Raw genomic sequence first — 16,961 nt, 5'->3', positions numbered from 1 at the left:
GATCAGTGTTAGCTGTTCAATGAGTAATACAGTGAATCACAGCAGAGAGGCTTCCAGAAAAGTGAATCTATGCCGAGTTCTGGGGGTGTCGTGTCCCTGACAGCGATTAGCCAACAGGTGTCGGAGAGACGGCAGTGGGAGTCTGGAGGAGTGATGAAACGTATCAGACTCCACAATCTGCTGTGGTGTAAATATTTTCCCGCCGCCGAGAATCTGTGGGACCCTGCGAGGCTGAAAAGCGCATTTGAAAGGAATTTCACTGTCAGAGGTCTTTCTTTATACCAAGCCAACACTTTCGAAGCTGACTGAGCCGAATCTTTCTCCGGAGGTTTCCGTTTGATCCTTTTGTTGCTCACCTTTGGTGCCCATAAAACAAGTTGGCCATAAACTCCTGCTTTATGCACTCCTCTTCTTCCTCTATCTCAAAGGTGTATATGTGAACTTTGACTCCTGAAACTTAACAAAACAAAGCAAGCGTCCTAGAGAGACATTTCCTTTAAGGAGCAGCTTTTGGTAGAAAAGACAGACCAATCAGGATCAGAGAAGACTGTCTGCGATGGATGAATGGGAAGTAAGTTTATACCAATGTGAGGCTATGAGTATTGGTGAATAAACCAAAGACTTTTTAGGAAATTGGTAAGTAGCATGACTGTCAGAGACTTCAGCTTCAAAACCTCTAAAGTAGAGGTCCAAAACCCCCGGGCTGTGGACCGGTACCAGTATGTGGGTAACTTGGTACTAGGCTGGAGGGAAAAAAAAGAATGACATAACTTTCATTATTTCTTCTTTGTTTATTATGTGATTCTCCCTATGCCTATCTATGACTTGACCTTGACGTAGGTTGGTAGGTTGGTAGTTGGTCACGTGTTTTAAATGCATCCGCTACTTTCTTAAAGCGGCTGCTCTGGCTGCCATCATTACCACTATATCATAAACCTCAAGCTAGTAAAATTACTAAAAAAAAACATCTTTGGGAAAGTTCATTGTTCAGAAAATATTCATCAAGAAAAAAAGAAGAGCCTTCAACTTCAAATGAAAAAGAAAGCTGCATTTAACAGATGGAACCAGGAGTCCTTTTCTCAAAATATGGATTATTAGCCATGGTTGTTCCAAGCCCGTACTGCATAATATGCAACAACCAATTCTAAAATTTCACAAAGAGGCTGCTAATAAAGTAAAGATGTTTTATATTTTATTTAAAAAACACCCATTTTAAGGACTATTTCATTTTGTCCTATTTATCTGTCACATCTTAGTTAGACAAAGTTAGACAAGGCTCAATGTGGCGTCTGTTTTTTAGCTTCTGCTTTGATGGTAAAGTCAAGGACAAAACATGTTAATCACTATGAAAATGATCCCACATGAAGGCTCGTGTAACAAACTTTTTTCGAAAATGTCAGAGGAAACTGGAAATTTAAAAAAAAATGAATTTAAACTTTTGTTTCGTACATGCCAGTCCGTGAATCTATTGTCTGACATTAAAGGGTCTACATGTATGTCATGCAAGATTAATTTTCTGAGCTTTTAAGTGTATAATAATGTTAATTTCCCACAATGTTTTGATTTGTTCACGCAGTTCTGAGTATTCCTCTAATAACCTGTGCTCTTAGCACCAGCCCCTCCCACACACGAAAGCTAGAGGGTTCTTACAAGCTTATGTAGACCAGTGAGAACAGCCCCTTCCTGGAAGAGTCACTTTCCCTTTATATGCCGATATGTCGAGTACGTCCATCTTTGGAAAAGTTTGGATGTTGTTTGTTTTCATGAGTGAGACGCAGACATGCTGCTGATGCCGACTCTAGGTTGACGTCATAAAATGGGCGGCACCCAAAAGAAACGAAAGGCGGTGCCTCAGAGATCAAGTTGTTTTACTCCCAGGCTAGAAAAGAGTTCAGGAAAATAACTAACGTTTAATAAAAAATGTGTTATTTTGTGTGGCAAAGGTAATATATTATCATATATATGTATATTGTTTACCAGTGTTAAGAATTGCACGCCACAGGCCCTTTAAACCAGTCCTTGACCCAAAAACCGTTTAGGTCCACTGCTCTAAAGAAAGATAAACCAAAGGTCTCAGACTATATAGATTTCAATGCATTTGTGTCTCTTTGCGGTGTCGGTTAGAACACAGTGGACTCTGAATGCAGTTTCCACAGCTATAGGTGCAGATTGATTCTTGGATTTTTTCACATCCATTTATATAAAATGTCCAGAAGTGGGACGTACAAGGGGTGTGTGTTTATGTGTGTGGTCTAAAAGGAAGGAAAGAACACCACTTAGTATAAAATTGAGTAAATGATGCTATTAATAGCTGCACAGTGGTGCAGTGGTTAGCGCTCTTGCCTAACAGAAAGAAGGTTCAAGTCCTGGCTGGGGGACATGAAACAGAACACCATTGGAGGACCTCTGTGTGGAGTTTGCATGTTCTCCCCGTGCATGCGTGGGTTTTTTCCGGGGACTTCGGCTTCCTCCCAGCGTCCAAAACCATGCTTCATAGGTTAATTGGTTACTCTATATTGATTATTAATGTAAGTGTGCACGAGTGTGTGAATGGCGACCTGTCCAGAACGTCCCCTGCCTTCGCCCACGAATAGCCTGGGATAGGCTCCGGCAGCTCCATGACCCCGAGAGGGACAAAACTAAATTAAGATGAATGAATGGATGAATAATTATAATAAAGTAAACTACTACAAATAAAATAAATCCCAAATGATTGGCCAAAAGCATTTAGCAAATTTAAGGTATAACAATGAACTCTAACGCCATCTCTTGGCAGATAATTTAACTATATAGGCACATTAGCTAACATTATGTTAACAATGTACAACTACAATACAAAAACGCAATTTTGAGAACATATTAAGACCCTTGTTTCAAGAAACATTTATTATTTTTTTGTCTTGTAAGAAAAAAATTATTTTCAAGTTTTTCAACAGCAAAATAAGCTTACGTTTAGAAAAAAGGAAATGACTATTGGCATGTTAATTTCTAAAATATGTGTGGCCTGTGCCTGTACTTTAGTCTTGGTCGCATTTATTTTGAAGGCTGAAAAATGTGTGCCTAATATAGCCACACTTCAAATATTCGCTGTACCACTTGGTAACCTTTTAAGTTATTTAACCCCTTAAAATACGTGCGGCCAAAAACGTTGAGTTAAGTTTCGACTTACTTAAAATACGTCCGGGAAATCCAGCAATGTGCCTCTTGGCCGCACATATTACATGAATTTTCATAAGTTTTTCTGCTTAGTTGCACTTAAAGTAAAATCACACCTTAAGAAAAACATGTCCCAGTGACTAGAATTTTTTTTCTTAAAATAACAATTCTTGGTAAGACCATTTTCTTCAACCCACTGACAGATATTTTTGCTTATTTAACGATAATTTTACTCATTTTAAGAACTTTTGACTTTTCTCAGGGGGGTGTTATTGCACTACACATGCATGGTTCCAACATTTACATGTATGCACTTACGACTTTGAAGAAAATCCTCATAATAATCATCAATTACATTTAACTTTAGCGGATGAAGAAATATGAACCTTATGTATGCTAATTATTATGCTAATCAAGTTAGCTAACAGAAAAACAACATTAGGAGGGCATTCCTCACTAAAACATGTTATAAACTTACATTTTGTCAATGAAGCAGGTCGTAACATCCACTCATATGTGTAGGTAACACTTCAGAAGTTAGAAAAATACGTAAACTTAAGTTAGTGGCAGACTGTGTTACTTGCTGCTTCTCTTTTGAACTGGCCACTCCGATTAACGATCTGTCCTCTACACCTTACGTGCAAGCAGGCGGAGGGTATCCTTCCGCGCAGGTAAAAAGTCCCGGTCTTTCCAAAAACCTCAAACTTTAAAACAGACAAATATGCTGACAACCAGAGCAGAAAAACAAGCAAAAAATTATTTTTTGTTGTTTTGAGTTAATTGTAATCTTTATTATGTATATATCATGGCCAACTCATAGAAGAAATGTAAGTTTGTGGATCCTAATTGAATAGTTGCAGGCAGCTGTGACTGTTTCCAGGAGAACCTGTGTGGGTACCGGATGTTCTCGGGTTGCCGTATGTTCTCGGGGTCCTTCGGGGTCCTTCGACCAATGATGACGTCACACTATTTGATTGGCTGTAAGTTGCCACGACCAATGAGTTAACGTCGCTAAGTTTTTTTAAAACTTTATTCACAATTGCGGTATCATACATTAACAATGACATTAACGTTAACAACGAACAATAACAATGTAATCAATATTGCCTCGAAGATCAGTCACCATTGCCAAACAAAATATTAACATAGAAAATAAAGAATAGAGGGGGAAAAAAAGAAACAATGAACATAACACACAAATAAATAAAAACATAAGTAAAATAAAATAAAGGAACATAGAAAAAATCTAAATAGTCTAATACTAGTTAAGTTAGGGGTACTCGTGAAGTTTGTACTTCTGAACAAAACTAAGCAATTTCAAGCCATTCTTCTTTTTCATATAATGAACTGATTGAAAGTAAAAACAGAGCTCTTTATTAAATGTTATAAAAAGTGGTTTGGTCTTCAAAACTTGACCTCACCAAGATGGCGGTGCTCTCCTCGTGATGTCTCCTCTAGTGATATAACTCATTGGAAGGACCCCCGAAGGACCCGAGAACATCCGGCAACCCGAGAACATCCGGTACCCACACCTGCATGGAACAAATCAAGAGCGAACACAGAAACCCCCTTGTCTTGTCCCTTTTCAACATGTTCTGTCAAGGGACACCACAACAAATCAGTCTGCACGGATTCACAAACTTGGTTTGGCAGAGATTTTTACGCCGGATGCCTATCCTGATGCAACCCTATATTTTATCTGGGCTGGGGACTGGCACAGGCAGACCCAGACCCAGGCATCCTTGTGGCTACATAGTTAGGCAGTAGCGGGAAGGGTCCTGCCCAAGGACCCACACTGGTTGAAGTTCATCGCACCCCCTGGCAAATAACCCCATACCCCTCCAACGAGTTTCTTAAATGGTCCATATCAAGTAAAATCAACATTTTTTAGCATTCCTCTAAAACCCTGTTCTCTGAGCACCAGCGCCTCCCAACCCACGAAAACACACGTGTTCTCACATTGTTACATGAGTAAGTGAAGCACCATCCCTTTTCAGTAAGTGTCTCTGCTGCCAGCCCCGCCCCCAGGCTAACACGCAAACACACACACACAAATTCTCTGCGGAGCTAGCAGTGATTTGCTTTCATTTTATGTGCACTATATGCACATCCATCCTAGCAAAAGTTTGGATGTTTTCTGTTTTCGTGGGCAAAACGCAGACACGCTGCCGAAGCCAACTCTAGGTTGACATCATGAACTGGGCGGCACCCATTTTTGGAATCTTTGGTTGTACTCACAACCTTTCCATCCTGGTGCAGACACTCTTACACAAAGCCACTGACCGGAGGTGGAACTGAATCTACGATATTCCAATGAGTGGTTGACCGCTAAACCTCTACAACATGGCTGCCAGTAACAAAACAAACAGGATCTCTAAAAACATCACAGCAACAGTCAAACATTGTGGTGGTGTAGTGCTAAAACCATGAGTGAACATAGCAACAACAAATGACTCAAATTTAACAAAGAAAAATAAAAGTCAACCTATATCGTAGAGGGCACCAGAAATGACTTTGTGACCTTTGGGTTGACCTTGAAGAAAGGGAGACTGTGATGTCAAACCCCTATGGAACCAGTCTAAAACCAAGAATCTTTTCCCTTTTTTGGTTACAGTCTCCAGACTATGAACCATCTCTTCCTGTTTCGGAGAAGTCCAATCCTTTTACTAGGGACATCGATCGAGCATCCCCCAGCGGCATTGTGGGAATGTTAGAGGCCTGTGACGCCCAGATGTTTCGACAGGATAGAGGGACAAACTACCAGGTACAAAATAAGAGTCTGATAGACAGAAATGGTTCCGGAAGAGTTTTAACGAAACATCATTTTTAGAGGCTTTTTGATGAACAAGTGGTGACGACTTTAACCGAAGTTGCTAAAAGGGTGGAGCTCATTCTTAAGGTATTTCCCTACTCATTTTCCACTCAACCATACTTCTGCTTAATCTACCATAAACTGGTGTTTTCTGTTTCTCCAGGATCCTCAGGATAGTCTTGTTGTGTTGAGCGGCTGCGGCACCTCAGGTCGACTGGCTTTCTTCATGGCGGTAAAAGTTGCTCTTAAATGTTGTGTTCACAGCAGAGGTTTAACCAAGTAAACAGTTTTCTTGCATTTTATATCAACTTGTGTTTTTTGTGCTCTTGATAGTCAAGATTCAACGAAGCACTGAAGCAGCTGAACCGCACGTTGGTGTACTCTTACATCATCGCTGGAGGAGACAGGTTTGTCTGAAAAGGTCCCATGTTTATCAACCAGGTTAGAAATGCAACTCAGCTTCTCCTACTGCCTGAACAAGGAGCGGTTGTGATAACATAGATTAGAGACTAAACGTTTACTTTAAGAGGACACTAATGACATGCAGTCAGGGAAGGCCTTGCTGGAACTAGAATGGCACCACTCTGCCCTTCATTGTTTGCTTGATTGATGAAACTTTGATTTGTTTTTTTGTCACTTTGCTGACAAAAACCTCTTCCTTTACCTACACTAGGGGACTAACACACAAAAGCACTGGATTGTGCCCCCCTGTGTTTGCATTAAATGCAATAAAACCAAACTGATCAAGTAAAATAAAAGTGCCCATTAAATATTATAAATATTAAAAGTTTAACCTTTGTTTTTTAAACTTGCAGAATATTCACATGTATTTATGTGCTTCCTCCCCAAATGCACAAACCTTCATAAAAGGGTTGACGTGTACCATTGCTGTGTCTCCATTGTTATGTCAACAGAACATAAATACATTTATTATACATCGTGGTGACTTTGTTCAACCTGTTCATTACTGTTTTTCATTATCTTTTAAAGAAACTTCGTGAAATGACAAAGAAAGTCCTTTAAAGAACTTTTAGTGGACACTCATGACATGACAGGTACTACATTGGAGAAGTACTGCCTGAGTTAACAGCAAAAATTAGCTTAAGTCTTGATTTGGACAAGCACATTTGGATTAAAACCAAATAAGGAATACTGCCTCTCTGGACAACTGTCTCCATGAGTCGGAAGAAGAAAAGTGCCATAAAGAAGAGTGCCAAAAAAGTTTAAAAGATTTTTTATGTAAAAATAAATGTTGAACAAATGTTTAATGTTATTTTTAAAGGTAAACTAATTTACCAAGCACAACAGTAATGCTGATCTTAGGTGAATTTTTTTTCTATTTCAGATCAACTTATATTAAATGGATTAAAGCTTCAAATTTTATATTTAAATAAACAAACATCACAGTGGGTCAAACTTTCAAACTATTTTGTTGACTCCTTCATTTTGACTTTCCAGGACCATGAATAGTCAAGAACAAACTTGCCTTCTTTTTTCATCTCCCTTGTGAAGCACAGCGGTGGCAGAATCAGTGCGTTTCTCGCGTAGATTAGGGTTGAGCGATGTCCCTTAAATTGGCCGTTGACGATGTTTGCTGTCAACCATCGGGATGGACGATGACATCGTCGGGGGGGGGGGGGGGGGTTGGGGGGTATTTTTACATTTTTCGTTCGTTCGTTCTTATATAACTGCTATTCGTTTTTTTTTGCTTTTTTCATTTTATTTCCCAACTAATGACTAATCCGCGATGATCCAGTATAAACTGAGGGAAGTGACTTTAACAAAAAAAGTAACAAACAAAATAGAAAAGAAGTAGTCCGCTCCCGCACTTCACTAGTGAAGTGGACCGGCGGAGCGCGGACTTACAGCTTTGTGTTTGATGGGAGGGGGGGGGTACATGAGCGGTATGTGAGGGAGATTTAAGACTGCGATCCGTCCCGCAGCTCTAGGGGTACAAGCAACCGAACTCAGAACCGGGTCTAAAAGTGTGTGTCTGAGCACAGCTCGGATTGTCAGCACATACAGCGGTTTGAGCTTCAAAGCAGAAATGTCGCTCAGTCCTTAGAAAACATTCAAACAATCACGCGGATTTGTGTTTCCAGTCGTGTCCCGACTAATAAAGGCTGATGTTATTCTTACATGTTTACGTGCAGCCAGGATGCAGCACCACCCAAAGCTAAAATTGTTAGCCCGTGTTAGCATACTGCTAATCCTGGCTTCGTTCAGAAAAAGCACTGACCACACGGATTAAAATTCAAATGATGAGCGAACAGGTGTTTCATAATAAGCGTAACATTATTAAAAGCACTTTTAGAAGATCATCTTGTATTTTACCGAGCAGACATGTCAATATATATAGCCGCTCGGCGCTGTTTAACATTGTTTTGTATTGAATTGTTACATTCAATAAAGTTTGAAAAAAAAAGCCGCTCGGCGGAATCTATATCCTTCCGGTTTTCAAACCCTACTGCGCATGTGCGAAAGATTTATTCCGACCGAAAGTGTGACCTTAGTGAACAATTGTTATATTCTGAAAACGTTTTTCTGGGCCCATGTACACGGTTGGATTCTAATCCGACCATTGATCCAGTCAAGATATTTTGTACATGTAACCGCGGCTTATGGTGTCGACGCGCAACGTGGGGGGGGGCGTGGCATCACGATGGTGGTCTCTCCATCGGGATGTCAGTCACCCATCACGATGGACGATGATATCGGCACAACCCTAGCGTAGATGTCAAAAGCTGAGCCACAAACTGAAGTTGAAGCAAAACTCGCCCGCAGTACAATCATTGAGCGTGATCCTGGAACAACCACGGGAAACCAAACAGTCAAACACAAAAAAATAAAACAAGCCTCTACACTTTCGAGTTCTGGTTTAAATGTCAGTTTGGGGGGGATGTGACAACAAATACAAACATATGGTTGAAAAAAACTAGAGCAACTCTGGGTTGGGAATTAGGCCAAACATTGATTTTTGTTATGCAGCATCACCGTTTTTTCTTCTTTTTAGGAAGCTATAAAGCGTGATTAGTCAGATCAAACAAATCCCTCTAAATGACAGAAAGGGGCTTCAGGCCCTTTAGAACTCTGTGGAACAAAGAGCTCTCATTTGCAGGAGGATTTTTTTTTCCTACCACTTATTTTATTTTTCTTCAGTGCTCTGCTTTCCTCCCAAGAAGCTCCAGAGGACGACCCTGAGCTGGGCATGCTCAGTCTGCAGAAGGTCAGATTAGCTGAAATGGGTGTCAGATGAATGGTTTGAAGGCTTTTTTATGACTTCGTTTGGCTTTTTTTTTTTTTCAGGTTTGTGAAGCTAAAAAGAAAGTCCTGTTCATTGGCGTCTCCTGTGGATTATCTGTAAGACGGCCAGAGAAAGCATCAGTAAATGTAGGTGGTTCTGGTGACAATGAGACATAATGAGTTCCACCTCTGGTTCTGTAGGCTCCTTTTGTTGCAGGTCAACTGGACTTCTGTCTGCAGCATCCTGAAGTCTACACTCCTGTGCTGTTGGGCTTTAACCCCACACATCAGGCCAGGTACTGAAAAAACAAAAGCATCAGGCTGTGACTTCTGTTAGTTTATAAGTTAAACATGTTTGGCTGTGCAGGGATGAACCAATTCCAGGCTGCATATTCACGTTCCACAGTGTGGCTCAGAGGTTGCAGGAGCTCTCACAAAGGAGGAAAGCTTTCCTCATTAACCCTGCCGTCGGGGTGCGTTCCTCGGCACATAATGTCCCATAATGTCCCATTCTCCCGGGGACTGCTCAGGTTGCATCTGTGTCAAGGCTCCAAACCATCACTGACTCAGCGTGTGTGTCTGCTCAGCCGGAAGCCATCAGCGGCTCCTCCAGGATGAAGGGAGGCAGCGCCACTAAGATTGTCCTGGAGGTCGTCTTGTCTGCCGCTCACGCCGCCGCTTTCTCACACAAATCTGTCGCAAGCGAGTACGTACAACGACAGCGCTGAGAGACAGTTTGGAGAGGCTGATGAATTTGTTGTGCTTTGGAATGAAGACATAACCTTTACCCCAAGGTCAGATTTTTGTTCAGTTCAAAAAGATCCAAAAACCCAACAGACTGGCCTGCATCTGCACAGAGATGAGACCAAAGTGTTACACAAGTGTAGAAAAACATTCAACTTCAACTCTTACATAGTGTTAAGCATAGCAGAGAAAGTTTCTTCTTTTATATCCCTGAGGCATAGGATTAACTTCTATTTCAGTCAGACAACTCATGCAGTAAAAATATTTATTTTCCATATTTCTCTTAGTTTGGCATGAGGCTCCGTTCAGTCACATAAGACAAAGAAAACTTTTGGGTATAAAGCTACCCCTAACAGAGCTCCCAGGTGGAAGCCGGGGAGGAGGGTGGGGTGAAGACGCGGAGCTCGCAGAAGGAAGAGAAGGAATACAGCACACCTGGAACTTAATTAGGACGTTAAACAGGAGAGTTGATTAGACTGAACCGGGAAGAGTAACCAGGAAACGCACTGCTCGAGTTGCCTGCCTGAAATACTCCCAGGGTCGTTCATTTCACTGAAAACTTTTAAAGGAAAAGTGTTTTTTTGTTTTGGGTGACTTGGATCAGTTGTTCTTTAAAAGTTTTTTTGAATTGCTCTGTAGTTTTAAGCATATTTAGTTTTTGCACTGCAAAATAAAACAGGGCTTTAAAGGCCAGAAATCCAGATGAAGATACTTAAGAAAGAAAGTCTGAACAAACCTTTACAACTTCAGATGCAAAAGGCTTGACGGAACCTATTTTTTCTGCAATGGTGCACCACAGGGTGCGTCCTTGGGCCCCCCGTAGATATAATCATCTCATCTATTTTTTTTTACATGTTTTTTATTTGCACTGATGGTTTTTAATCATATGACCTGTTTTAGATCCCATTGGTGCACTGTATATCGTCCTCTGTACATCCCAGAAATGCCCTTATATGGAAATAGAGGTGGTATTCTTCTGCGCTTACAATTACCAGTATTGAGTTAAAACTTATTTAATATTTAAAAAAATTAATGTGCTAATGTGAAGACATTGTTGCTTCTAAAGATGCCATTAATACAGAGAAGACTTTAAGACTTTTCTCATCAGATCCATACAAAAAGATGTGATACCAAACTGTTGAAGGAGTCCAAATGTTTGAATGCCAAAGTCTAAATTCAACTCTCAACCAAAGAACACCTCAAAACCCTAAATTTTACAAAACACAAATGTTTATATTAAATTAAATGAACACAAAACACATGATTTCAGAAAGGAGGACTCAACAAATCAAAGAAAAAAAATTGACAGATTTTGCAAAGTGACGGAACTGAATCAACAATTGAAACGTTGAGATATGAAACTTTTCAATCATTCCTCATGTCCTCACTATTGTCCTTTATTTTATTTGAAACCAGAAGAACCTCTTGAGAGTTATTTATCATCATATAATAAAGTCAATAATATCTTAGACAACCAAACCAAAGACGCTTTACGTTTATGCGAGAGTCTCTGCAATATCCATGAAAACTCTGCTAAAATATCTAAAAAGAAAAGTAAAAACCTTAAAATTTGAATATCTAATCTTGAAAAGAAAGCTCCACACAATATGGAACTGAAATAAGATCAACTATAACTTTAAACAGGAATATTAAATGAGAATATAAAAATAATCTCATAAATCTTTGTAAATTGAGTTGAAATCTCAGCTCCTTTTCAGCGTGAGAGTCTCAGACACATCCCTGATCTCTTAATGGACTTTGCTGACCTCTAGAGGTCTATAAAAGAATAGCAGCTGTGAGGGGATTTCTTCAATTAATTTTTTAGATTACAGAAATTGTGTTGTTGTTACAATTAGATGAAAAAAATTCTGTTATGTGTTCCCCCATAGATGTATTCTGCAGCACATGAGGGAATATGAGCGAGCAGTGGAGGTGACCTATCAGCAGAAAGAAGGCATAGCTGCCGTGGTGGAAGCAGCTGGACGCAGGTACGAAATCCAACTTCACCCCTGTAACCTGTGTTTGCTGTAGTCAGGATGATCTTCTACCCATCAGTTTACTGAATGAGGGCAGCGTTTGTTACCTGGGCTGGGGCCCCATGGCAATTCTGGGTCTCATCGACGCCAGCGAGTGTAACCCCACATTTGGAGCAGGTGAGGTGAAAAGGCGATGGATGGGGTTCACCTTTACACAGCAGGGCTTCATTTCATGCACGATCACTTGTTTTGTAGACTATACAGACATCAGAGGATTCATCAGGGGTGGATACAAAGACCTGAACAACAATGAAGGTCCTTTATCTTCTCTGGTACGTGACGGAAAACAATGAATGAAGCTTTGACTGCATCAGGCGAGAAAGAATTACCGCATCACAGCTAAATTATAGACAATATTTAGTTGAATATTTTCTCAATGTATATTGAACATGATGATTACTTTGTATCAAGGGCAACCTTCAAAATAAGTTATTACTGTCTACGTATGTCTTCGTACATCATGAAAATTAGGATAATTAAGATTTGACACAATTGTGTGAAAAATCCATAGCTGAAAGCACAAACCATGATGCGTCTACTTCTGTGCTTAACACTGGGAACATTTCTCTTTTTTATCTTTTCCCTTCCTCTTATCCTTATTGGCATCACAAATACATGTATATTTTGGACTCATCAAGCCACATAAACTTGAATTTGAAAAATTGTTTCCTGCATTTTCACCCTGCCCAGGAAAAATGTCCAGAAGGTTTACTTAAAGACTAGTAAAATATGCATCTGTTTAGTTTTGTACAGGTCCATTTTTCTTGGAAAATACCAAAGATCTTTATGAATTAAAAGTAACTTTAAACTAAATATGCAGTTTCTTTAAAAACCTGTCCCTCAGGGCCCAGAGTTCTGCATAGGACACGAGGATTTCCTCCAACATGTTCTGCCCGGCCTCGCTGACAAAGACACTGTTCTGCTTATCTATTCTCAATCTGGTGAGACAACTTTCAGTGTTTGGATTTCCTCCAGATCCGATCAGCTGTGGTTCTGACAGCTTATATCTGCAGACGATCTCCATGAGGTGCTGAACTTAGGGAGAAGAGTGAGAGAAAAGACACCTAACCTCCACGCTGTTCATCACCGCACTGACTCAGACTCTGCAGAAACCCCGCAACAAGTATCTCATCCTTTTTTTTAAAAATCTTTGAGGCTATTAGCTTCTTTTTTTAGTTGGATCGTTTTTTTGTTTCCCCAAATTCCTTCATTTTATGTCAGTGCACACGTATATCAGGAAGTGGAATAGTTGTTGCTTTTTAGAGAAGTTCCAGAAATGCTGATTTTCTCCTATGCAGATTTATGAAAACATCAAGGCTCCATAAGAAAACTCTTGAGTTCTATAATTCTCATGTGTTATTCATGACTATTGTAGTGATTGGAGGGTCCAGAATCTGGACTGGGCATGGGGGCAAAACTGAAGTATTTATTAAATAAACATTAGACATGACAAGACCAAGGGAGCAACAAAAAAGGTGACAAAGCAGATGAGCTGACAAGGAAAAGCAAACACTACTACAGGCTGAGGACAAATAACGGGAAACAACAGAAAAACCAAACCAAACAGGACAATTCTCACCGTACCCCTCCCCAAATGGCAGAAACCAGATGACCCATCAGACTACAACAACCCCTGCACCCCAGCAGCAGTGAGAGTTCACATGGAGATCCATTATTCAGGGGCAAATTAAATAACTGTCTTCAGGAACAGACACATGAGGAAGAGTGACCCTCCTTATATACCTGACGTGGCACGGGGACAGCTGCGATTGCAGAAAAGACTTATGTTGGGCCCAAGGTGCTATGGCCATATTATCAGGAACTGATAGCAAACATTTAACAAAGAAACTTAAACATGACAAAAACCCATGAAGAACCAAAAAGAGGACAAAGCAGACGACCTGACAATGAAGAACTGAAGAGCAGACACTTATACACACTGTGAACCATTGACAAATCAAGACAGCTCTGGATGATGGGCAACCTAAACCTGGTGTGACTGACGGAGGGGCAAATGGCAAACAGAACCTGAACAAAACTAATAACACAACTGAAAAATCTAAACTAAACTACTCAATCCTCACAGCTGTTGCTCTGAGTTTTTGGGCCTGAGCTAATCTAATCTGATTCTTAGCTGGTGAAATTACATATTATTAGTATTCCTACTTGATCGTACATACATACAAAAACTTGTGGTTTTTTTTTCTTGGGTAAACATCATATCATCTAATTGTTCATTTCACAATTTTTTCATTTTCTATCAAATTTGCGCATTTTTTGTCATGTTCCTGTTTTTTTTAACAATACCTATCAGTTTGGTGTAAACCATCACCCAAATGTAATTCACATTCAAAATATTTTGATTCCTATTGAATCTGTATCCATCTTCTATGAGTGTTTTTCAAATTTTACAGCCTGCAATACCTTTTTGACTTGCCTTGGTGTGACTGGTTACTGACTTACAGCATCTCCTGGTTCCAGATAATATTTCAAAAGTCTCACTTTTGATCCTATGTTCTGCAGATCTCCATAAATGAGCTTTGTTCATCCACACTTGACTTCCTGTGGTGCGGTAGCACACCTGCTACAGGGAACTTCCTACATCAGGTACAGAGCCATCATGGACACACACAGCACTTTAACTGCTAACTAAAGCGTGACCAGTACCAGCTAAGCCTCATTTACTCTCCTTGTCGGGGTCTGCCACCTTTACTTGCAGCTCATTTTCAGTCATATCATAAAACCAGTGTTTTATACATGAACTTATTTTGCATGGACTTTTGTTTTTTCTTTTGTTTTTGACGTTTCCTGTTATTTATTCACTCTAAAATAAAATAAATCTTGTATCTTTTTGGCAGTGGGAGCTGTCCACCAAGCTAGTGCTGAATGCTGTCAGCACTGGCGCTCACATACTTAAAGGGAAAGTTTATCGAAACCACATGATCGATTTGCAGGTGACCAACTCCAAACTCTACCGCAGAGCCACACGTTTACTCCAGGTACATAAAGCCGTAGCACACATGGGACTAGAATGAACCTTCGTGCATAAAAACAGCCTCATGTCCTCACAACAGCTTGTTTTTTTAACATCTACTCTGTTTACAGCTACAATGAACCGCTCATTTGTTTCTAGACATTGTCAGGCCGGGCTGAATCCGAATGTGAGGAGGCCCTTCTGAAGGCCATATATGGAGCGGACAAACTGATGAAGGACATCATATCTAGTGACATCACTGCACACACACAGGTTGCCAGAAATGCCAAGAAGGTAAGGAGAAGATTTAGATAAACAGGGACAATGAATGAGATACATACCATGTGTCTTCTGTGCAGGTGGTTCCTTCGGCTCTGGTCTCTTTGCTGACTGGTTGCGCTTTAAAAGAAGTGGAGTCTTGTTTGGAGCAGAGACGAGTACTCAGGGATGCTTTGGAGGAGTTGTTACCTTAACAGGAGTCCAGTTTGATGTGTTATCTGTTGTTACAGGTGACATTACATCTGTAGATGTTGAGATGCATCAATAAAAAAGGACAATTTGATCCCAATCAGGGACTAGGACTCAACGTCTTTTTGAAAAGTTTGATATTCTGAAATGTTTGCATTTACATTCTCTTGTCATCATTAACTGGTTGATTTGAAATGTTCAACATAGTCAAGGTGATTAGAAGGATACTTTGGCACAAATGAAGTTCTGACTTCTTGTTGTGTTTGACCCACATTTGCTAACCATGAAGCTCCTGAGCCATTGAGGCTCTGGCAGACCCCTTTAAGTGTGTTGTGGTATACACACACATGTTCGCAGAAGTGGGGTAAGTTGGTACAGAGAGCCTGGGTGTCCAATTCCACCTGGGTCAAAGCCAGATGAAAGGCTGGTTGAGATCTTTAGGACCCTCAATGTTGGACCAGTTGAATAAAGACCTCCCAACCGGGCTCGGCAGCTTCTGTCCTGCAAGTAATGATCAACACTCAACCGTTCAGCTGCTAAAAAATCCAAAGACTGATTGGAAAAGTAAAAAACAGAAAAGTCAACCATCAACGACAGAAGAAGAGCTTGCAGGATCAAATTCAGAATTCTGTACTTCAAATGCCCTCATTTTAGGGCAGCAACATCTTTCTGTCACATTTAGGCGGCCCGGTTAGCACTTTGAATGCTTTTTCTGGCGCCATCAGTGTGTGATTGTGTGTATGTGTGTGGATGAGGAAACGGGACTTGTGACAGTAAAGCGCCTTGGGTCTAAAATTGGGCTGTACAGAAAAGGGCTATACAAGTATCTGCCATTAGTATGTACACAATAACATCTTATGCTTGTGCTGTGCAGCTCCCATTACTGACATAACTTCCTCTATGACAGGATTTAACCTGCTTAAATCTGGCTTTAATTCCAACACCTCATCTAAATTTGCAACAGTTATGAAACTGGGACTTTTCATTGCTGATGCTCTAGAGAGAGAACGCTCTGCCATATCATGTGATGTAAGTCAACCTCAATCTCTACTTGCTCAACACAATCACAGGTATGAGATTAGCGTGACGTGTGTGTGTATCTTGAGAACGCTTGAGCAGCTTTCGAAACACCTTTAGTGCAGAGCTAAATGCATTCGGACGGGGCGGGGCAGAGTCTCAGGGAAGGTCAAGTGCACCTTGGGTCTTGATCAGAGAGGTTAAGTGTATAACTCTCAAGAGTTATCTGTGTTGAGTTAAAAAGACAGTCAAGGGTTGTAAACCTTTTGATTGGAGAAAACCAAAGCGAGAGACGAAAAGGTGAATGAGGAATTATTAGTTTGTGTGGATCCTGTTCCAAAGGGCTAAATTGTTGATGTTCCATGTTCATGACCAAAGGACAAGTCCATCCTAAAGGGTAGGTTGAAGGTCTCAAAGTCTGGCTCATAGTGATCACCAATTGCATGTCGAGTGCTGCTATCAATGCATTACGGGCACCTTCCCATAGACTTGTTTTTAACATCCCCCTGAA

At 40.5% G+C, this 16,961-nt stretch overlaps 1 protein-coding gene across 2 annotated transcripts; it reads left to right on the top strand.

Moving 5' to 3' along the window:
* The first annotated feature begins 430 nt into the window (after positions 1-430).
* Positions 431-15,533, top strand: gckr (glucokinase (hexokinase 4) regulator). Of its 2 annotated transcripts, XM_011484715.4 has the most exons (19): positions 431-571; positions 5,771-5,920; positions 5,987-6,055; positions 6,132-6,200; positions 6,302-6,375; positions 9,128-9,194; positions 9,275-9,328; positions 9,413-9,507; positions 9,579-9,684; positions 9,799-9,917; positions 11,845-11,943; positions 12,011-12,108; positions 12,187-12,263; positions 12,836-12,932; positions 13,005-13,114; positions 14,515-14,598; positions 14,850-14,990; positions 15,125-15,259; positions 15,325-15,533. In XM_011484715.4, the coding sequence occupies exons 1-19, from the start codon at positions 557-559 to the stop codon at positions 15,436-15,438; spliced, it is 1,773 nt and encodes a 590-aa protein (XP_011483017.1). In that variant the 5' UTR covers positions 431-556; the 3' UTR covers positions 15,439-15,533. The 2 variants fall into 2 exon arrangements, with proteins under 2 accessions (XP_011483017.1, XP_020564377.1); XM_020708718.3 differs by lacking the exon at positions 15,325-15,533 and having other exon boundaries at positions 15,097-15,238.
* The last annotated feature ends 1,428 nt before the right edge of the window (positions 15,534-16,961 follow it).

Source organism: Oryzias latipes, chromosome 2, assembly GCF_053564925.1.
Source record: "Oryzias latipes strain Hd-rR chromosome 2, Olatipes_Hd-rR_3.1".
NCBI lineage: Eukaryota > Metazoa > Chordata > Actinopteri > Beloniformes > Adrianichthyidae > Oryzias > Oryzias latipes.
The sequence above is the reverse complement of the archived record's forward strand: the minus strand, read 5'-3'. Positions and strand labels throughout refer to the sequence as shown.

What these genes read in the sequence shown, in the direction of transcription:
- gckr (XM_011484715.4), top strand. An exon ending in ATCATCGCTGGAGGAGACAG is followed by an intron (nt 6,376 to 9,127) that starts GTTTGTCTGAAA and finishes ATTTTTCTTCAG; the next exon opens with TGCTCTGCTTTCCTCCCAAG. An exon ending in GAGCCACACGTTTACTCCAG is followed by an intron (nt 14,991 to 15,124) that starts GTACATAAAGCC and finishes ATTTGTTTCTAG; the next exon opens with ACATTGTCAGGCCGGGCTGA.